The sequence below is a fragment of the Thalia democratica genome, chromosome 1 (assembly GCF_965202585.1).
Source record: "Thalia democratica chromosome 1, ktThaDemo2.hap1.1, whole genome shotgun sequence".
Lineage (NCBI taxonomy): Eukaryota > Metazoa > Chordata > Thaliacea > Salpida > Salpidae > Thalia > Thalia democratica.
Window position 1 is genome coordinate 66277477 of NC_139165.1, and position 24297 is coordinate 66301773.

The 24297-nt window shown below is 25.9% G+C and overlaps 1 protein-coding gene across 1 annotated transcript; it reads right to left on the reverse strand.

The window, feature by feature from the left end:
• Positions 1-741: 741 nt before the first annotated feature.
• LOC145846457 (putative ATP-dependent RNA helicase DDX46) lies at positions 742-22989 on the reverse strand. Its single transcript, XM_082953223.1, has 29 exons — positions 22912-22989; positions 20208-20341; positions 20002-20073; positions 19549-19664; positions 18890-18962; positions 18721-18768; positions 17865-17924; positions 17648-17707; positions 16026-16167; positions 15243-15441; positions 14827-14933; positions 14541-14660; positions 14145-14285; positions 12946-13100; positions 11159-11334; positions 10533-10654; positions 10335-10413; positions 9006-9088; positions 7640-7804; positions 7087-7255; positions 6681-6874; positions 6151-6288; positions 5765-5917; positions 5222-5398; positions 4750-4881; positions 4319-4402; positions 3292-3442; positions 2732-2805; positions 742-1082 (listed from the first exon to the last, which is right to left on the reverse strand). Exons 1-29 carry the CDS (start codon positions 22951-22953, stop codon positions 1035-1037), a joined length of 3414 nt encoding a protein of 1137 aa, XP_082809349.1. The 5' UTR covers positions 22954-22989; the 3' UTR covers positions 742-1034.
• Positions 22990-24297: the final 1308 nt, after the last annotated feature.

Sequence of the window (24297 nt, forward strand, 5' to 3'; positions counted from 1 at the left end):
GGTCACAGGGGTCTTACTTTTTTTTTCAAGTAGTTCGTCTATTTTGTTGATTCTTAGCGAAATAAATTTTAAAGCCTAAAAAATAATTAAAGAAACTTGTATAAAATATATGAGGAATCAAAATTTGTGTGATCAATAAAACTTTTATTTTTCAAAATATTTTTATAAAAACTATTGTAAAAATAAATTAAGAAGAAAGCAAATAGGTGAAAAAAATTCAATTTTATAAAATCTAACTTTCATTGAGATTTTAACTTGTATTATTGTGATGGAAAATTCGATTTTCAAAAATTCGACAAAAAAATTAACAAGATAGTTTTTGATAAAAATAAAATAGTTCTGCCTCCCCTTTTAAACCTAGTTTTGCTAAATAATCAAAAACTTAAAAGGTTCATTTGTTAAATATTTTTAAACTTTTAAGAAATAACTTATAGAAATTTCAGCAACTATTTCATATTACTTAAAGTATAATATGACATGTATACAATTTGGGCTACTAAGTTACTTTTTTTATAAAACGTATAACTGTTTTCTTTTTTTTTTAGTTTTGAATCTTAGTTATACTTTTGATAATACTAAGTTTTGTCTACACTGAAAAATATTATTTAAAATTTGATATGGATACAAACTTTTTGATAATCTTTTTATAAACAATACTTTAAATTTTCAGTAAACTATTTATGTTAATTTTTAAACTTAAACTGTTATCGACTAAATTGAATATTTTAATATAACAATAAATTCGACTGTTCTAAAATTTTTATATAAAGTAACTTTTAAAAACTCGTGTTTTGTAAATACAATACATTTACTTTAAATAACTAAATAGGTATACTCAGTGAAATATTTAAAAAAAAAGTGTTATAATTTGTTACTTTTGTTGAAATGGTAAAGAAAAGAAAACTAACTTATTAAATTATACAAAAGATTAAAATAATTTCAAGCAATCAAAACATTATCTATAAAAAAAACTCAAATTTAAAAAAAAACTTAAGTAATATCAGTTTTGAAAAGCTAGTTCTTTTTTCAGCGTATCAAAACAGCTTGTATCTTCCTTTGTTCATTGGTTGATTGTAGTTTTGCTGAAAAATTATAAACTAGTTAGTAGAAAGTAATTACAAACATTGTTTATAAAATTGTAAATTGATAGAATTTTTTTATTTATTTAATGATTAACCGAAAATCGAATACAATACTAAGAAACAAGGTAAAAATAAAGATTATTATTACATTATTAGGTCTTAATAATTATGTAAAAGTTTTTATTTACCTTAATAGTTAATGCTTTTAAGGTTAAAACATTTAGTAATTATAAATTTAACTTAAATTAAAAGGTATAACTCAATAAACATAAAAAATAAAAATATAAATGTGCAAGGATATAACATACGTAGACTTCTGGAATAACGTTTGGTCAACATGAAAATAATTATTCAGCAAACCAGTGAATAATAGATATTTAAAACTAAAGCTATGTGATAAAAAGCAATAAAATTTTAGAAAACCTTCAAGCAATTTTGATGTCTTTCCGTATAAGTCTAGAATAATTTTAAGTTATATACTTGTCGACTGGCAATAAATAACATGCTATGAGCAAACTTAAAAAGTGTTCCAAGTAAAACTCAATGAACTAAAATTTTGAATTCCAGGAAACCTAAGCTATTTTCGAATGAATTATATTTTTCAACATTTTTTGGCAATTACATAGCAACTTCTTTATAGATTATTATCTAGAAAATCATTATATCTACCATCTTAAAACCACAATATTTACAACATAAACTAAAAGTATTTTCAAGTACTATTGTGTTAAAAAAGTACTACTTTTTTAACAAGGTAATGAACGAATATTGTTTTGAAATGACTCACTACTACCGGCTTTATTTAAAATTATAGCAACTTCAAATAATACTAGAAATTTTGATGGCGGAATCATTTAAACAACTAGAGTTTAAGCTGACCATCAGTACATGCAACAAGTGCTGATACACTGTTTTTGTTATTGATCATTCTTTTTCTACAAAATACTTTCCCTTAATCAAAAGCTTCTTTAATAGTCCACTTAAACTAAAGTTTATAACATCTTAAAAGTAGTTAACTTAGATACTACAAGAGTTCTTTAAAGTTTCAGCTTTGTATGTAAATATCTACGAAGTGATAGACGTAAAATCTTATGTACTTATGTTTGCTTAAATTGCTTAAAAATTGATCAGTAAAGTGTTTCTTTAAGTACATAAACCAGCTTTCATCTTCATGAACTATCCCGAGTTATTAAGAAGGTTATAAAACTAAAATCTTAAGTAGTAAACTTTAAAAGTCAAACATTAAACATTTTTAAAGTTGCGAAACTCAAAGAAATCAAAAGTCTTATAATAAAACTGTAAATATTGGTCAAAAAGTGTTAAATATGTTTGTCTAAAAGATAAATTTAAATTATTAAAACAAAATTCAAATCTTGCTTTATTTTAATAAAATTTAATAAACATCACAATTATTTTAAATATATAAGCTATCTTAGTATTTTCCTGTTTTTATTGTCAACTTTTTGGTTTACGATAAGATTAACTAATTTTTAAAAATTGGTAACACAAATGGTTTTTAATACTAAAAATGGATAGAAATAACAACAATGATAATATCAAGAAAAACCTATTAATTACGTGAATAAAAATACATTTACTAAATTAATTTAAATAAAACTTCAGTTTAGCAAAAAACAAAAAAGACTAACCAGTCTGATAAGCTCCTCTTTGATGATCCTTGTTATTTCACTTCTTGCTTTCTGCACAGCAAGCTCAGTTGGGGCTGTTTATAATATTGATATTTACAATTATTAGAACAATAAGTAAAAACCAGTTAATGTTACGATTGCAAAACTAAATTAAAAAATAACCCGTTAGAAAAAATATGCTTATTTAAATTGTAAAAGTTCTAAAAATTAACTTTGTTAAGTCATTCTTATTTCATGTGTAATTTTGACTTGGAGTAAAAAAAACAATTTGGATAAAGAAATATGTGCGTTTTCTGTATTAAGAATCTACGTAGAATAATAAAAAAACTACTAATTACTTTAACACTTTATCCGAATAATTTAAAATACTGTATAAATATACATAGAAGACTTTTTAGGTAAAAAATTAGCACAAGTTCTTAAAACTTTACAACAAATAAGGAACACAAGTTAAGTTTTAAAACCATTGAAATTTAAAAGATTATAAACCGTATCTTTTATCAAGTGATGGACTCACAAAAACTTTCAACCAAAAACAAATATAAATACATGAATTTTACCTTCAATAGCCAGATAAAGTTTTCGTTCATCAGTATCGCTCTCAGGTTTCTGACCAGGAGGATAATACTGCCCTCTAATGGTGATACTTGTTTCGCTGTAGTCGCAAATTTCGTTCAGAGCATCTCTCGCGCATACTTTGTATCTACAAGTCTGCGGAATATTTATAATTAAATTTTATATCCTTATTTTTATTTTTCAATATCAAATAAATCGTATATAGAATGAAATTGTTTGTTTTAATTCATAACACATAAAATAAAAACTTAACTTTAACTAAACTAACAGCCCATAAAACATTTAGTATTTTAAGCTTTTTTTTTTGAAATATTACAACTGTTTAAAAACTTATTGCATACCCAAAATAGTTTACGTAGACACTTTAAATGTAAAAAGTTTCAAAGAAGTATTACTCATTTTACAAGTTAAATGAACATAACACAAACTTAAAATCTGATAAATCAAAATGTACACATGTAAAAATTATCAATTCTTAAAACTTAAAGATATTATGATACAACAGATTCTACGATAATATGAACATTACAAATAACTTTATAATTTATACAAAAAGCTGACTAGTTTCAATTCTTTAAATATAAAACTGGTTGGTTTTGAACTTGACTTTAAAATAGTTAAAACATAAATTATATAAAAAAAAAATAAAAAATAAGTAAAAAATATTTTAATGAATAATTAAAATACTTTCAGTTAGTATTTGTTATAAACTTTGTAATAATAAAAAAATAAGCACCATTTTCAGTATTACAAAGTTAGTAAAAATACACTTTATACAACTTCAATTGGTAAACTTCTAAGAAAATTTATGTAAATAATACATCTAAAAATGAATAAACATATTAATGAAAATCTAATAAGAAAAAAAAATAAAAACATGAAAAACAGGGATGCAACTAGTATATGTGCTCATTAAGATTTCTTAAAAATAAACATTTCATGTAAAAAAATTTTCACACCTGAGAAACTTAGCTAACCGCTTAATAAACGAAATACATCATAACATAATACCTGAGGGAAGCCGTTAATTTCCAGTTCTTCTTCATAATGTTTACCAGCTTCTGAGTTGGCAGTTTGGTACAAATCGTCTCTTTCCTATTATGTCATATACGTTAATATTTAATTATTTTTAACAGCTTTTTTGGTACACAAATACTTTTATTGGACTAGTAACATTTAGGCGCCCATAAAATATGAACAACTCTAATGAGTCTATATATGTACTGACTGAATGACTGATTAAATTAAGTTATTTTTTACATCAAATGTACAAAGAAAAACTTCTAATATTGCAAGAATTAAAAGAATACTAAGAATTAAGTATTTTTTATTACGCAATCATTTAATAAAAAAACAAAAATAAAGTTTGCAACTTAAACTTCTTAGTTTGCTTCAAAAAATATACAAAAAAAAATAAATCAAAACAATTGAAAATAGCTTACTCCAGGATGGTAGTTGATCTTTTGATTGATTCTTTCAGCAATTATCTGAGCGTGAGTCTTCTTTGCAACTTCAGGCGCTTGGAAGGTTCCTCCTCTCATGAATGAGGTTGCAGCTTGCTGCATCACACCCAGCTGTAAAATTAGTGTTTGAAAAATTGAACTGTTTTTAAATAACGCTTGGTGTCGCATTATTTCACAATAAAATTAAGTACTAAACAAGATGCCTGAATTTGATGTATAATGTAAATCAATCATGTACTTAAAACTAAAACAACTAAAACAAACAAAATATTTATATTTAATATTGATTTTCAATGAATTTATACATTATCTTCAGTTTAATTTCCAAGTTAAATAAAAGATATACGATGGGAATTTATAACAAACCGTCCATCAAAGGCATAATATAATCTAAGACTTAGTTTATTAAATCAAACGACTCGTTTGACACTTAACAGTTCAATAACTTTACCTGATTTGTTGGTTGGAACGACTTGTTGATGTTTATTTTCGAAGCGAGCAGTTTGGCTCGTTCTAGACCGGCTTGGTTCTTATCGGCTACCGATTGAGTTTGCTCGTTGACAATCGGTCGCGATATGTCCTTCACTGTCTTCTTTGAATTGAACAACGATTCTATCTTGTCGTCAATCTAAATTAAAAAATTGTAATGTTTTTAAGATGAAGGTGTTTCTGATATACTTAGTAAGTTAAAAGTAAGCTAATACAAACTATAACTTACTTCATGTTTTTTTTTGAATAAATTAATTAAGGTCAACTTAGTGATTAATCTAAGAAGTATTTTTGTTTAAAAAACCATTCAACGTTAATAAAAAGTACTGCTAGTATTCATAACAAATAATAACATAAAGTCTCAAACAACTATAACTTTCAGTGTCAATAGTATTGTATATGCAAGCAAGAACTTATTTTATTTAGCCCTGCGTTTTAACTACATATTAAGATATAAATAATGCTTTCAATAACTATTTTGAATAGACTGCTATAAATAACTAACATTTTCAGTATCATTTTCATCTTCGCTATCTTGCATACCGTACTGAGCTTTTTGCGCCTGCTTCTTTTCTTGCAACATTGTCGCTTCATTCTCGTCAAATTTGAAACCCTTGCCGCTGAATCCTCCTTGAGATGATTTCACTTTCTTTCCTTGCTGTTAACACAACTTGTAAGTTGTATAAACTTCAAAAAAAAACTTTATAAAGGTAATAACTTGAAGTTATGATTACAAATGCAAATAAAAAATTATAAAAATATATGATATATCTGATCATTTTTATAAATTTAAGTTTTAGTCACAAAAAATTGAAAATTTATAAAAAAAAATATTAATAACTGATAACATATTTTTTTAGTTTAAAAATAATACGCTAAGCTTCAACTCACAGCTTGCTGTTCGTTCTTGAACTCAAGCCACAATTTTTCCAGTTCAGGTGGAACTGCTGTGTTGCTCAGCTCCAATGCTTTTATAATTTCGCCTGAATATCTGGACTGGTCGCTTGTTATAAACGTGTAAGCTTTACCCTGTTATTTTATCTTAAAATAAAAACTTTAAACAGTAATTTACAACCTAGTTTTAAAGCTATTGTTTTTAAAATAATCGAAAATGTTTTATTTACTTTTTCTAAATGTTTGTTTTGTCTTAACCATTTTAGAAAAAATATTAAATAAATTCATTAGTAAAGTATTTTTTTTAATAATATATAAAGGTTTTAAACAGTGCTTATAACTCAAGATTTGAAGATGTAGCAATTTTATCAACAAACTTTATTGATCGATCATATATTTTTATTAATTGAATTTTTTTTCAATTGTTATTGTATTACATACGACTAATTTTTCATCAGAAGTCATAAAAACATACAAAGCTATTAACATTAAAAACAAAAACTAATTTAATTATCAGAAGGACAAACTTTTTGTCCAGCCCTCCCAGTTCTGCCACATCTATGGACGTAGTCTTCATAGTGATTGGGACAATTGAAGTTAACAACAAGCTTCAAGTTACGAACATCCAATCCTCTTGCGGCGACACTTGTTGCTACCAGCAATCTGCAAACTCCGTTCTTGAAATCCGTGATGACCGAATCACGATCATATTGATCAATACCTGAAAAAAGTTATGAAAATATTACAGTTTTTTTTCATTTCGTTGAATACAAAAAGTCATAGTTTTTGAAATTTATCTACATCTATAACAAAATTAACACTAAAAGCATTAAGATTATAACTGATAAAATATTACAACAGTTTTATTGAAAAAAAAAAAATTGTTCAAACCACCCACTAATTCAAAAACTGATTATATAATTAAAGTGATACCTCCGTGCAATGACATGCAGCCTCTCCAGTTGTGATCGATGAGATCCTTGAGGAGATTGTCGGCTCGTTCCTGCTTGTCGACAAATATGAGTGTGCTCGATCCGTCCACGTGATACGTTCCCAACAATTCCAACAACTTCAAAAACTTCTGCTGCTCCGACATCACAATCTGCACATTGAATATCAATGTTAAAATAGTATGTGTAGTTTCTCTTATAAAATTATGTTCAAACTTTTATTTTAATAAGCTGCTATATATATATTGAAGCTTTAAGGGTAAATGAATGTTTCTATTTGAATAATTGTTCAATCTAAAATATACTCTTAAATAAACTTATGTACTTAAACACACACTTTGAATTTAAGTATTTAAGAAAAATTTAAAACATGTTCTGATGTTGTTAGTTGAGGTGCAGTGAAATTGTAAATGATATAAACTTATAAAAACTAGAACTGAAGAATATCAAAGCCCAACTTATATGCATTTAGGTAGTGTGAGGATTATTATTAACAAATCCTCAGAAAATTTCATCAATGTACAAGCCATACTTACAACAGTTTGTTCGACGTCGGAACAAACCACACTTCTGCCACCGATTTGCACTTCCACCGGTTTAACGAGATACTGCCTCGCGAGCGCCTCCATGTGGCGGTTGAAGGTGGCGCTGAAGAGCACGAGTTGGCGATCCGGTCTGCAAGAATTGATGACTTGCCGCACCTGAAAAGTTGCAAGTTCTTAACTGTTTGTTGTGAACAGAAACTTTGATTGCATCTTCTGTATAGTTAACATTTAAATATTTTTCTCTTAATAGCACATAAGCAATGGACAAATAAGGTTTTATAACTCTTTTTAATATTTAAGTTTTAAAAATTTGTTAATATTTAAAGTTAAAAAAACTATTTAAATTTTTAAAATGACATTCGAAAACTATGCAAAACTTAGTAAAAGTTACTTAAGAAAAACTAGTGTCTACCATAACAAAAACTGGTTCAGTTCGATTTTTGCTAAATATATTAATCAATAACTCAATAATAAATTTTCAACTTTATTAAACAAAATAATGTTTTACTCGTTTTAAGACGAGATCTTCAGTTGTTTAAATATCTATAAAAATTTATGTAATAACATGTAGGAAGACATTAAGCTTAACTTGAAACAATAAATTAAAAATAAATAAAGTTATAACAAAAAACTGAATAAAATCTAATTAAAACTTATAGCTTAAAGTTACTAGTATACGAATATTATGTTGTTAGGTTAGATTTAGATAAATGTAAGTTAATTAATAATTGTATAATCTTAAAACTTAAACAATTAGATAAAAAATTAAAATAAATAAAAATATCTATACAAACATTTAGTAGTCTTTCGAAATTTGTAGATAACTAACAAAGAAAACAAAACAACTCTTCAACTAAAGCATTATGTTAAATATTGAAATTTACTCGTTTAAAAAAATTTTGACTACCGTGTTGTGACGTAACTATATATTGGTTTAAACATTTACTCGTACAAATTAAAATAGTGATTTCTTATCAAAATGCTCTAAGTTTTAAAATAAAGCTTTTCAAAATGTACACAAGAACAAACTAATTCGTTCCTTTTATTTAAAGAAGTTCCCCCGTCAGCAATAAAATCAATATTTACTTTAAAAAAAAAAATTAAATAAATTTTACATCAAACTTTTCTGATAACAAAATATAATCTAAAAACAACATAAAACAAAAATATTGCAAAAAACTTGGAAAAAAATACTACAAAAGGAGCATCTGACTTTAGGGGGCAAAAAAGGTAAATTATAGTTGGGCCTAACACTTTATACGGTAATAACAAATATCTTTAAGTAACATATTTACTGAAATTAAATTTAAGTAATCACTAAAGAAAATAGTAGTTAATATAATAAGAAATAACTAACCTGAGGTTCAAAACCCATATCAAACATTCTGTCTGCTTCATCCATAACCAAGTAAGTGCATCTCCTCATATTTGTTACTCCACCTATTTTATTCATATATTTAATAAGTTCTTTTTATTAAATTTACAGGACTTTGTATGCTTTTAGTAGTTTTATATAGCAACTTTATTGAAATATTTATTTAATATACATTTATAATATTCAAACGTGTATATAAAGTTGATACATAATTTAAAAATTTGTCATAAAAAATATCAAAAGCATTAAAGTTGCAATTTGAACTCATAAAACCTTATCAGTTTTAAAAATTGCAACTATCAGTTTAATGGTATACGTAACGCATATAAAAAGATCTGATTGACGTTTCAATAACAGCCCATCACTTCATCAACTGCACAAAATTAGAATAGAGTCGCTCTGTGGAAACAAAATAAAATTAAACGCGCTATGTGCCATATATAAGCTAGTTACATTTTAAAAGAAGTAACTTGCTACTTTGGAAGACCGGTAGCATTGTAGACTGCAGAAGCTCCTGTAAAAAACAAGAGTTAATACTCCAAAAAGTTAACCGCTTGCGTTTTGGAACTCCATTTAAATTCTGATCTTTAATCTGAAGCAGGGTTTCCCAAAGTGGGTGATACCGCCCCTGGGGGCGATTTTAGTAAGTTTGGGTAAATAATTAGTAAAGGGGCAAAAGGGGGGCGATTTTAAAATTTTGAAACTTACACTAGATATTCTTGAGTTGCAGATGAAGAGCAAAAAAAAAAGATCTTAAGTGTGTTAAATGGTAGTTTTTTGAGTAGTCTTGTTGGATGGGCAATAGCCTTTTAAATTTTTTCAAAGGGGGCATATTGAAAAATAAAAGTTTGGAAAACCCTGATCTAGACTTTAACCAAAGTACTACGTAAAACTTTTAAACTCCATTTTAGAATACAAAATTAAGTCATTTTTCTTAGATATACCTTATAGAAGTAGAATTTATAAAACATATTTTTTAACTCTTCGTTTTTGTTATGTATTTGAAAATAAACATCTGAACTAAGATATATTTTTGGAATGATGGTCTCTTATGATTTAGTTACGAGAAAAGTATATACAGATACCATTTTACTTAATCTCTACTTACACTAAAAGCCAACTTCTTGTCTTGGGACTAGATAAAAACTATACGTAAAAATATTATTTTGGTTGAAACTAATTTCATGAATCTAAACTATCTCTTACATTTTAATTTATGTGTATTGTTCTGTTCAGTTTTTATTAAACACTTTAATGTTAGTATTTTAAGTTCCAAATTATTTTATATTTAAACTATTATAATAAACAAACCTTTGTTTACATAGAGCATGTCTATCATTCTTCCAGGAGTGCAAACTATAATCTCCGCTCCACGCTTTAACTCAGCTATCTGTTTAAATAGGTTATAGATGTTAACTATTGTCTAATTTTCACAAATGTTTAAAAATTGTCTTTTTAAAAGACTAACTTTAATAAAACTATTAGAAAGATATCAAAAATGGAACTGACTTGTTCGGAAATTCCAGTGCCACCGTAAACACAACACGATTTGAGGTTGTTTTTGCGGGCAAACTTGTTGCACTCGCGATGAATTTGCAACGCCAGTTCCCTTGTCGGAGTCATTATCACCGCTGTATTCCATTGTTATTTTCAAAACTTTGATTAAAAAACAGAAAACAAAACCGAGTTCTTTCACAATATGCCGTCCAACAAAACGAAAAGGTGAATATAGATACATATTGTTTTATATCTAGTTGACCAATATAATTATGTGATATTGTGAAAATTTAATAAAATAAATAGGTAAAAACTATTTTTCTACTTCGAATCTTCTAAAATATCAAACATATGACTACATTTAAAATAATTAATAAAGGTTAACTGACAATATTTTTTTCTAAGATTACCAATGTTAATTAAATTGTATAACTGTGCAAAACAGTAAGCTTAGAATCATTCATGATGTAATGGGGATTTTGTAAACTATGGTTTTTTCATTTCAAAATAAGAACTTATATTATATTGTAAAAAATACTATACATACAATCTGTTCACTCATTTATTATAAAGTATTTTTCATTGTATAAATAAATATATAAAATCTATTTAAATTCTAAACAGGTTTATAAACATACCGATAGGTCCATCTCCATAATCTAGGGATCGCTGAGCCATGATATGGCGGAACATGGGCAGCAAAAAGGCGAGAGTTTTTCCACTTCCAGTCTTTGCTATTCCGATCATGTCATTACCTGCCATTATAGCTGGTACAGCTTGCGCCTGGATCGGAGTTGGTTTCTCATACTTTAAACTGCAAAGTAAAATAAATCTAAAATAGTTTTAGTGACAATATATAAAATTTAAGCTCGAGCCTTATTTATATTTACCTTACAATTTTTTTAATTTAAAGACAAAAATTAAGGCCATAGGGGGAAAAGGGGGGGAGGGTAAATTATGTTTTTTACAAGTTGGTCTTTTTTATAGAGTTTTTTCTAAGCTTCAAGAAAATTTTTGTCGTTTTAAAAAATTCGAATTATTTTTTGAGATATGACCAGTCAAAGTCGGGCGGCATACTAGGTTCCTTATAGAAAGGGAAAACTAAAACCGCGAAAAATTACTATTTTACTTAAAATCTATCTCCTCCTACATTTTCCAAGCAATCTTCTTCAAACTTTCACAATCTAACCTTTATACAATAACAAAAAAAAGTTACTTTGGACTTTGAAAAATTTTTTGTAAAAATATTATTTTTTTGAAATAAAAAAACGTTTTCTTTTTTTTTTGATAATTTTTTTGTTTTCTTAAATTTTTAATTTCACAAGTAACGTTTTTTTTCTTTTAATATAAGTAACACTTCCTGAAAATTTGAAGAAGATAGCTTGAATAATGAAGGAGATAGATTTTTAGTGAATTTTTAAATTTCCGAAAAAATTGACCCCGAAAAATTTGCGGTCCATACGTTTGTATCGGAAACTTTTTACAAAAAAATAAAATATCTCAAAAGTTAAATGATATTTTTGAATTCTATAAAAACTGGCTTGTAGTTTGTACTTAAAGCTTTTATACAAAAGCCAAAGTTAATTTTTGTAAAAAAAGTGTTGGATCCCCCCCCCCCCCCCTATGGCCTTGATTTAAAGTTAACAACTTTAACAGCAAAGAATAACATTTCAAAACAAAAGCATTACAATGTTTATAATAATTAAAACGAAAAGAGTAGTTACCAAAACTAGTATTGGCTGTGTCTGCTGTTTAATAGTGCTTTTTTGTAATATGTACAATGTCAAAAAAAGTGAGCCAATTCTTTAGTATTTTTAAGAGTTAAAACTAAAAGTAAAATTTAATGTTGTTTAAAATTTCATAAGTTTTTCTTAAATGGGTTTAATACTTCTATCTAATAAGTCCATACAGATTAGGGGTGGGAAATTAATATTTGCACTTAATTTTATTTTCAATACACAACAAAGGTGCTTTCTACATGATAATTCGTTACAAATTTGCTTTAAAAATTGTCTCTATACTTGTATAGTTACAAGCTTTTAAAAGTATTGTCCATGAAACTTTTCTAAAAAGTCTAGCCACAAGATTTTTTTTGATAAATCTGGCTCGTTAACTATAAAAGTTTCCGACTGCTACCGTTAAAATTCAAAATCAAGTAGTTAAACTTTGTTCAAAAAAAAATTATAAATTATTTGTTTATAAGTTATATACAAAAAGTAATTTGTTTTATAAAACAAAATGTATACTCATTAATAAAAGCTTTCAGTATCTTTAGCCTAAATCATAGATGTTTTATCGAATTTCATATTATCTTGATTGCTAACCTTGATAACAACTCATGCTTTTCAGAAACAACAAACATACCAAATTTTAACAAAACTACTTAGCGCCTAAAGAAATATATAATAAAAATAAAACAACTTACTCTTTCAAAATTTTTAGTATCTTTTTGTTGACACCAGCATGAACCCACTGAAGTATTGGTCTAGGGCAATTTCTTCCTTTAATCTTCACTCCTTCCAGATCTTCATTTCTTAAATATTCCACTTCTTCATCTGTCATTGCTGCTATTTCAGGAACCTGGAAGAGTAATTAAACTAATTTTTAAAACTAAATAAATTAAGTTTATATACAAATGCTTTGTACAAGAGTACTTACATGCAAACACGACAAAAGCATTAATCTTTTTAAAAAACAGAAAATTACGTTATTCAGTTAGAAAAAGTTGATAAATACAAAATAGTAAAAGCTTAAGTAAACAGTTAAGGGCATAGGGGGGTCCACCTTAATTTTTACAAGTTGGTCTTATTTTATAGTTTTATCTGAGCTATCAGACATTTTTAACCGCTTGAAAAAATTCAAAAAAATTTCGAGATATGAGCGATCAAAGTTGGTGACCTCAATAGGTTCTTTATGGAAGGCGCAAACTAAAAACGCAAAAAAAGACCATTTCACTAAAAATCTATCTCCTTCATTTTTCAACCAATCTTCTTCAAATTTTCACAGAAAGTGTATTATCAAATTTTAAAAAGATTGAAAGCAGGAATTTTTTAAATTTTTAAAAATAAAATTTTTATAAAAAAAAAACCACCTATTTTTTTTGTTTTTTTATTTAAAATTTTTATTTTTCAATATTTTTAAAATTCCAACATTCAAAGTCTTTTAAACTATAAAATGAACGCTTTCTGAAAGTTTGAGGTCTCTAGCTCAAAAATGAAGGAGAAGATAGATTTTTAGTGATTTTTGAAATTTCCAAGAAAATTGACCCAGAAAAATTTGCAATCCATACGTTTGTATCGGAAATTTTTATAAAAATTACAATATTTCAAAAGTTAAACAAGATTTTTCAATTCTATAATAACTGGCTTGTAGATTGTACTTTAAGATTTAAAATAAGATCATATGTTATTTTTAGTGAAAAAAAATATCGGACCCCCCCCCCCCCTATGCCCTTAATGTAACTCAGGCTTAAATTATCTTCAAAAAATATATTTATAGCATTACACAAATTTTATTTATTTTCTAACACACGAAAACAACAATAACAGATTGTCTAAATTGAAGTTTAAAAACTATTCTAAGACCAAAGTAATAAGTAAAGCCTAAATGGTTAAACAAACTTACCTCAATGTAAAAATTTTTAGTGAAACGTTCATAGTGAATTTTAGAATGATCAACAGTGACTTCCAGTTTTCTCGGTTGTTGTTTGTTCTGAAAATTGCTGAGTGCCTCACCAAGTGACTCATCTTCCTCTTCAGAGGAATACTGTTTATATCAAATATTGTTAACAAAAACTAGTGATGGTGTTCTTACTGTTAAATAAATTTATATTTAAATACTATGGACAATAAACAAATTTAGTGTGTACAAAAATTATTTACTAGTTCAACCTATAATTATTAAAAATATTTGAAACACCTTTTAGTTTTTAATTATTTTAGATCAAACATTAAAAATGAGTTTGTGCTGTTAATCAGCATAACATTACGTAACTCGCTTTCTAAAAATACTTGTAAAAACCTCCATTGCATCCTCATTTCCAAACATCAGCTCTCCTTTTTCCATGACTTTTTTGTCGCTTTTTGTTGTTCCCACTATTCGCCTCACCTTCGGCCCGTTGCCATTTCCTGCTTTCTCACCCTAATATTTAAAAAATAAAATAAACTTCTTAACTTCAACAATTAATACCATAAATAAGTTAATCCTTATCCTTTAGCATGATAATGACGCATTTCAATTAAGCACTAACATTTAACACCTTAAAATAGTTTACAATTCAAAGTTTACATCAAAAACTACAACTAACATCTTGCTGGGCACCACCATTGAGTCCCATCATGAAAGCATCAAGAGGATCAACTTCGTCTTCTGTTTCTTCTTTCTTTTCACTTTCATCATCAGTTGACATCATATCTGATACAAACATTATATGTTCATGAAAACAAAACTAGAAAATATTGTAATAAATTTAATTTTTTTAGTTATATTATTGATAATTGCTTTTATTCAAAAATAATAACGACTTACAAATTCTCTATTTTCTTTAATTTTTCTTAAACTTATTGTATTAGTTATGTATTATATCAGTTTTGTATAGACTGAAAATTTAACACAAAAACTTGATTATTTATAACAACTTCTATTAAAATAGTTAGTTTAGATTCATATCAGGTTACTATAAAAAATAAAATAAGCGTAAAAACATTCAGTTTCAATTAAAACCTTTGGCATCGACATTTTCTTCCTCGTCTTCCGAGTCGTTCTCCAGATTCCACTTCTTCTTCTTCACCTCGTCCCCATCCTTCTTCTTTCCTTCTTCCTCTTCCCTCTGCGCCTTCTTCAGCGCGTTCATCATCCTCCACTGCTCGATCCTCAGCCTCCTCTCCTTCGTCTGCTCCTCCAACTTCTCCTCGCTGAAAATCTGCAATACAGGGTTCGTCTGGGTACAAAACAAGCAGGTAAGAAATTAGGTGTCAATTCGAGTGCATGCAAAAAATTGAAGTTTGAAAACTTATCAAACTACTTGATATATAAGCTATAATCAGTTTCAAGACATTTTTAGAAGCAACAAGCTTTAAAAAAAATCTTTTAATTTACTTGTACGCAATTACATTTCTTGATGATCGTTAATCAGTTGTCTTAACAGAAGCGTGCATAAAAATTATTAAACTGAGCACAGTAACTTTACTAAGGTGAGAAAACTATTTTCAAAATGACATTTGTTTTAGATTATTGTATGAGATAAAGCTAAATATGATATAAATTAACAGTCATTAAAACAATGTTTATATATCAAAACAAAATTTAAAAAAATTATTATAATTTACACAATTTTTTCTACTGAAAACTGAATATACTTTCAAGTAGTTTAGTGACCAGTTTTTGAAAAGGTTGAAAACTACTGATCTAATCTTACACATCAAATTCAACACTGCTATAAGGCAACGCACACTATAAACTAACAAATATAACTAAAGATATAATAGAAACACAGTATAAACTAACAGGGTTGAGTGACTGGCTGACGTTCATGGAATCGAGGTCGGTGAATTTAGGAACATCATCAGCGAGAATTTTGGCCGCTTTAACTTGTGGCGTCTTTGAAGATTTGTGACGCGGTGAACGCGATCTTTTCCTTGACCTGGACCTGTTGAGTTGAAAATAAAGTCAAGCTAAGTACCACTTTCAGTATGATAATAAACAATAAACAATGAACTTTACCGCAAGATCAACAACAACAGCATCCGAGACAATCCTACGACCGGTTTCGTCCTTATTAGGACTCATCAGGCAGGAATAGTCGCGAGAAACCGCTATTGTGATCTTAAACAAGCAGGCTTAAGTACTAAGTACTGAAGCGACCGTTTGTGGGTAAAGTTGAAAAAAATCAGTATGATAAGGATACGTTAATTAAATTAATAAAGAGCTGCACAGTGAAGGAGCCAAATACAATTAAATCAAAAGTTTTATAGAGTTTATTACTAACTTAACAGCTTTTGCAATGATCACAAGTAAATAAACTAACAAATATGGACATTTGATATATACAGGGTTGCCACTCTTTGAGCCAAAAAATCTTCCCTGAGTGACCAAAAATTTCCCTGAGTAACCTTAAATTTCCCTGAGTTTCCCTGAGTATTTTTCAAATCTTTAAAAAAAAATTTTCTCTTCTAACACAAATTATTAATACCTCATTCTCATTTTTCTTTTTTAATAATAAAAGGAAGGTTGTATGTGTATGCTTCTGCATTAAATTTATGAAAAAAACTGTTTTCAAAAACTCAATCTTAAAAGGTTTAAACCAATTAAAAACTAAATTTTTGCACAACTTTGTGTAAACTTGTTAGTTAATTTTCTACATAAAAGAATAAAGTTTAATTTGTTTGACATTTTAATTGACAAAATTTAATTATACTATAATAATAATTTCACATGAAGAACTCACTTAAATGCATACATAAGAACTTTTCAATGAATAGTTAACAACAACTTTCATTTCTCTAAACTGTTTGATTTTACTTAAGTAGATATAAATTTAAAACATAAAAAAAACTACTATGTTAATACTAAGAATATTGAAGAACTAGCCGCAAGGCTAAAAAAATTCTAAATAACCACTTAAATAATAAAAATTACTACTTTTGAACAAAATATTGAAACTGGATCAGCTAAACCTCATTCTAAGATCTAGAAAAAAATTTCCCTGAGATTTTCAAAAACTTCCCTGAAATTTAGAGAAAAAATCAAAACTTCCCTGAGTTTCCCTGAGTTAAAAGAAAAATGCCAAAATTCCCTGAGTTTCCCTGAGATTCCCTGAGTTTCCCTGAGATTTTCTACAGTTTGAAAATTCCCTGAGATTCCCTGAGTTCCCTGAGTTCCCTGAGTGTGTGGCAACCCTGTATATATAGTACTTGCATAGTAATTAGTAAATTAGTTAGTCAATTACTTTTTAGTAGCCCTGCTAAGCTTTCATTTTCTAAACTCAAAAATACATACTCCATAATAGTACTAAAATTAAGTAAAATAAATACTTTTGAAATAATTATTAATGGTTAATTTCTTTTTTCTTAAATGTTGTAAAGGTTTATAATAAATCTAATAAGTTTTTAAAAATATCTAATAAAAACCTTTTATTTCGATGATGTCTGTCACGAGAACGGGACCTTCTGGATCGATCACGAGACCTCCTTGAAAGTATAAGTTTACAAATTAGATTCTACAACTTATTTACGTCATGTAAACTGTTTGAAGTAATATAAAAAAGTATTTTAAATGGCTGTTGTGAACTATCATTTAACTGATATGATAAAAATAAACTATATAAAATAGTATATGCAAAATAACCTTCTACGCTTGCGAGATCTGCTTCTTGATCTGGACTTTCTACGACTTCGGTCTTTAGATCTAAAATTAAAATATTTTTTTTATAAATTGCTTTTTCTTTTCTAATCAGACTTTTCTTTATACTATAATAATCATAATATTTAAAATTTTGCAAAAAAAATATTTACTAGTGTAGAGCACAGTTTCAAACTTGATAGAACAGCAAATAAAAAAGTTAAAATAACATTTTAAATAATCATAATTTTCAATAATAAGCTTATTATGTATAAATTCAATAAAAAATATATGTAAAATATTTCAAACGTTTTTAATTAATTTTAGTGTTTTTTACACTACAGTAAACATTTAGTATAAATTTTCTTGCAAAATATGGTGACAAAATTTAAATTCTAGGACAGTGTAAACTGATTTAACTTTGGAAAACTATAAAATATTTAAGTTTATAAAAGCTGAAACCAGTACCTTGGATTTAAGATATTGTACAAGTACTTAATAAGAGAATAGTTTGAAAATTTTCAGAACTTTGTTGAAATAAAAGTCAACTATACCCTACTTATATGATAATAAAACACAAATTAGTAAGTTCGACTACAATACTTAAAAATATAAGGACTAGTTTTAAAATACTTATATTTATACATTTACTTTTAAAATTTTTCGCTAAAGTTTTGTCACGTTTTTTTTTTCCATAATTTTAATTGTATTCTTTACTACTTTTTATTTTTAATAATAAGAAAAATAAACATAATAAAAAGAGCAATTAAAAATAATTTATTATTTAACTTTTTGAATATCTATACTTAGCCTAACAACAGTTAAATAATAAAAGCTACATAACAAAGTAATATTTACTTACTTTTTTTCTTTATGACTTATTTTTGATTTTGAATCTTTAGCTTTCTCTCTGTATTTAGTTATTAAATTTATTTTAAATAACTTTCAAAATATAATAACCAGCAAATCAATATGTTTAAAATTAAAGCATAAATTTTTACTAATACCAAATCAGAACACTTTTAACTTACTCATTCAATGACATACTAAAACTTTTAGGCACTTCGGTTTCTTGTTCTTTTTTTTCTTCTTTCTTAGTTGACTCTGTAAATAGAGTAATTCCATAGTTAGTTATTTGTTTAGAAACTTTAAAACATCCAAATAAAAGAATTATATTTTAAACATGTTTAAATTTTAACGTAAATATGTAATTAACAATAAAAAAATGTTTGTGCAAGAAAACAACAAACTTTTTAAGTACTTAAACTTATTCAAACAAATATTTTTTTCTAAACTTAAAGATCAATTTAAGCATAAGTAAACTATTAACAAGGAAACAACATGAATTGTTTACTATACATTTGATGCAAAAAAATTTACTGAAAATTAATTAAAAATAGTTTCAGAAAATGTAAATAGAAAACAATTGTTAATATAAAATTTAAAATATAATAACAAAATAAAAATTCAAAAACATTCAATTTAACTTATCGACAATCTAAAATCAACTACTAGTTGGCAATAAACCTTATTTATGTATAAAAACTCTAAAAAAATTACTAAGTTTTACATCGAATAATACTTGAAACTATTAACAAAAATTAAAATCAATCTATTTTTTAACATAGACTAAATAACTGAACCATTAGCAATCATGTCCGTAATACTTTAATTTAACACTAAAAATTACCTGAAACAGAAGAAGAAGATCGACTTGAGGAAGAAGAGCCAGATGATGAAGAAGAGTGACGCGATTTTTTCCTTCTCTTCCTGTCACGTGACCTTCTGCTTCTGCGCTCTTTTGACCTATTAAAAATTCATTAGTTAATAAAAAATATTATACAGTTTATATTTACAATTTACTTAAATATGTAAAGATTTTAATACTATTAAAGTTAAAGCAAAAAAATTGATCAAATTATAACATATTTAAACCATAAAAAAGTTAGAATTCTTTTTGATAACTAAACCATATTTAGCAATAATATTAAAAGTTGAAAAAAAATCTTAAACAAAAATTTCAAAACAAAATTATCAGCATCAACTCATAAACTAATTTAAAATAACTAAAATTTAAGTATAATACAAATAAAAGATTTTATAAACTAAATATATAACTTGAACTATAAATAAATGAACAAACTTTCTTCTACGATCTCTTGATCTAGATCCATGACGTCTACGACTCCTGTCTTTTGATCTGCGCCGTGGTGATCTAAAAAAAATATTCAAAAAAATTTACAATATCTTACTAAAACAATTGAAATATTAGCCTCTGAAAAAATACTTAATTGATATGTTTCTAAAATGAACTTTTTTTTTACTGATATTAATAAATACAGAACTAACTTTTTTCTAGATCGGGATCTTCTAGAACGAGAAGCAGAACTTTTTCTAGACTTTTTAGGGCTTCTTGACCTTTTTCTACTTCTAGACCTGCTCCTTGATTGTTTTCTCTTCCTTACCTTCGACTCTTTTTTATTCTAAAAAAATTTTTAAAGAAGTGTTGTAAAATTATTATGTGCATTTTTTTTTAATAATTTAAAAACTCAATTTATTTCCAAAAACAAAGTTATAGACCTATCAATTCAGTTATCTTGTTCAGTAACTATACTTTTATAGAAATAGAGCTATATAAACCTTGTTTTATTTAAAACTATACCTAATAAACTTCACACTAATACAGTATTTAACAAGAAAAAGCAAAACTCAGTTTCAAAATTTTCAATAACTTACAAGATTAAAAAGATCTAAAAATATATAAAATTAATTGTTTGAAAAGAAAAATATTTTTTTTAATCTTAAAATATTTTAATGCTTAGATATACATATATAAATAGTTGTAGGTAATAACCTCAAACAAACTTTATCTAAAAATTAATGATTTACATAAGTATTAAGAAAAACAGTTTTTAATACAACTAAAAAATGGTTACATGACTATTCAAACTACCACAAATGGAATACTTACAATTTAAACTATCATATGAAATTTTAAACCCTACATCTAAAAAAAATCTAAATTAAAAAAAAAATGTTCACATAGGTCTAATAAATAAGATTAGATAATTGTCTAATATTTAAAAAAAAAGAAAATTAATGGAAATAGCCATATTTTAGTAAGTTTAAAAACTTCATTTAAACATATTCACTATCTAGGGTTGCCAAAGGTTTTTTTCTAAATTTTTTCCAGGATTTTTTGTATAAAATTTCATTAAGATTATGAATGATAGAAAAATATTTAAAAGATATTGTAATGCTACTTTAAGTGTGTGTTATAAAAAAGTCTAAACTTTTGTGTATATGACATATTTTTTTATATCTAGTCTAAGTTTTGTTATTTTACATGTAAAAATTGTTAAAAATTATAGGTTTTTCCAGGTACTTCAGTCAGGGTTGCCAAAGGTATTTTATAAAATTCTTCTAGGTTTTCTGAATCTTCCAAATAAAAATAAAAGAAGTTTTTTGGCTCATTTTTAGTATAAAATTAAACTAAGTTGAAAAAAAAAAGGTCTTAAATAGTTTAACCACACTAAAAATTATAACTGAGAGACCTAGAACGAGACTTGGCCTAAACTGCTTTAGATATTTAGGTCCCAAGTTTTGATCTAGTGTCCCTGAAACTTTTAAAAAAGATTGTTTCAAATTTAGTTTAAAAAAAAAATTTTTTTAATAACTACAAAGAGTTTATCTAGAGTGCTTCTGTATGTATGTTTTGTTTGTGTTGAAATTTGAATCTTGTTATATGGCATCAGATTATGATGTGTGGGTCTTTTATTTTATGAATGTCCAAGTAATGAAATAGTAATTGTTATAAATTATTGATTAAATTTATTTATTGTTAATTTATTTTTTATCAATTTTATTTATTTCTATTAGAAATTAAAGGTAAAAGTATAAAGTTAATATATATATATAATTTATTTTTTTTTGAGTTTTATGTCTAGTTAATACAAACAAATTTATATAATAGTTATTATTTTATTAACCTTATCATTAATATATTTTTTCAATAGAAACAGTACTTCTTTTGTCCTACTTACAATATTTCTTTATTCTAGGTTTTTTTTATAGAACTTAATACTTTCAATTAGATATTGGTTCATTTGAGTTTGCAACAGCTGATTGTGAGTTCACACTGGTGGCAGTGGTCACGATTGGATTGTTAATGTGCTTTTTGTTGTAGCTTTGGCAGATACTTACTTGGGGATTAGAGCTCCATGATTTTTCCACACTTTGTGGTTTTTGATGTTGAGATTTTAACCTTGTGAGTGTTTGCCAAATGAGGTGTCACCAAGGATTTTTTTTTCAGCTTAATTGATAGCTTTTTATTTTAAATTTTTGGATATTTTAGTGTTAATTTTAAAGGGGAGATAGAATTACAGGTGATGACAAATTGCTTGCTTGACTTTCAAAAAATGTTTATCGTTGTAGAGGGAAGAGTAAGTCTGATATTTTTCTACCATAAAAAATAATAATAATAAAAATAATAAAAAGTTATAAAAATACTTTAAGCCTACTTTAAATGCTATTTTTAATTAAAAAACAAATAATTCAAAAAAATGCTATAGCTATGATAGATTATTTTGTATCTAATTAAAATTTTGTCTATTAAGGGCATAGGGGGGTAAACACCCTTATTTGGTTTTTGATCCTATTTTATATAGTTTTTACTAAGCTACAAGATGCTTTTTACAGATTTTAAAAATTCAAAATAACTTTTGAGATATAGCCAGTCAAAGTCGGAGGCAACAATAGGATCCTTATGGGAGGCGCAAACTAAAACAGCAAATAACTAGAAATCACTAAAAATCTATCTTCTCCTTCGTTTTTTGAGATAACTACCTTAAATTTTCAGGAAATGTTCCTTGCAATATTTAAAAAATTTTGTCAGAACAGAATTTTTAAAAAATAAAAACCAAACATTTTATTACAAAAAAACTAAAAAAAAACTGTTTTTGTTATGATCAGCTTAATAAAAACAAGTTTTGTATCCACTTATTATTTAAATTATAAATGTATTTCTCTTATTCAGTGTCCAAAAATAACTTACTTTTTCATCAACAGTAGATTCAACTTTCTTTTCTTCTGACATTTTACTAATGATAGATTAAGTTATATTTCTAAAACTTTTATAACATATAATTACAATATTTAGCAAATATCTAATATTTATATATTAGTTAACAAAGAAATGTTTTATTATCTTAAATTTTAGTTGCATATATTTGTTATAGCTGTTGATAGTGGATAGTAGTCCTTGGCAAGACGTTAAAAGGTATACAAGAGGTGTGCAACTTGATAACCAAACAATTTTTTTGTGCATTAGGTCCTAGGACCAACTATTTTGAGCGTATTTTTTTTTTGTTGTTCAATAAACATTACATGTATAATAAAAATATTTGATAAAGTTAGAAATTATCAAAAAATGCTTAAAATTTTAAAAGTCGTACTCTAATACATTATTTATAATGCCAATTTTACACTGTGTTATTTAAACTAAACTACTAACTATTAAACAAAAATTTCAAATTCTGATAATATTGCAGTATTTTTATTTTGACACATTTTAACCACTATATGTTATATTATTGAATTGAATTGGATTACACTTGTATAAAACTCAAAATTTTTTTTTTTTAAATGATATGTTTGAATTTAATTTAAATTCACAAAGAAACAAAAACTACAATAACAATAATTATGTTTGAAAAAATATATGAGTAACTTCTCAAAATAAAAAAAATGCAAATAAAACAATGGTCAATATAACTGGTCTAAATTAAGCCATATTTGTAATTTAGTTATACAAACTATTATAATATTTTTTAGCTAACAACAATTTTTTTAGTAATGATTTTTTACATCTTTGAAAAAAAAATTCAAGTCCAAAAGTAAGCCTAAAATTTAGGAAAAAATTTAAATTAGCTTGAGTTTTACTATTTATTAAAAAAAATTGTAACTTGCCCAAGCTTTTTAAAGTTTAAAATAGTCTGAATAAGTATGTGTTGAATGATACACATTGAATAAGTGGCCATATTTGGCTACCATAAATTTTGATTTATTTTGGTAAAATAGTAATTTGTATATAGAAGAAATCTTTAAATGCATAAATATGGTCTATTGTTAGAATCTGAAAAAAAAACAATGATACATGTACATATTAAAATGAAGGGATGTTTCTAGATTTAAAATTTTATATGTTGCAAATTATAAGATTTAATATTATGCAAAGAATTATTTTTAAATTGTTATAAAATCTTGCACTCTAAGATATTCAACATTCACAATATAAAAAAATGTTAAACGTAGTCTTTTAGAATTAAACTTTAAAGTATTCATATTAAGTACATAAAAATGCATTAGAAATTAGTTTGCAATATAAATACTATTTAAGAGACGTAAAACTGCATTTAAATTATAATAATTAGAATTTAAA

What these genes read in the sequence shown, in the direction of transcription:
- LOC145846457 (XM_082953223.1), bottom strand. Translation starts at nt 22,953, where the DNA reads ATGTCAGAAGAAAAGAAAGTTGAATCTACTGTTGATGAAAAA. An exon ending in AGAAAATGTCGATGCCAAAG is followed by an intron (nt 14,934 to 15,242) that starts GTTTTAATTGAA and finishes TGTTTGTATCAG; the next exon opens with ATATGATGTCAACTGATGAT. An exon ending in GAAATGAGGATGCAATGGAG is followed by an intron (nt 14,286 to 14,540) that starts GTTTTTACAAGT and finishes TGATATAAACAG; the next exon opens with TATTCCTCTGAAGAGGAAGA.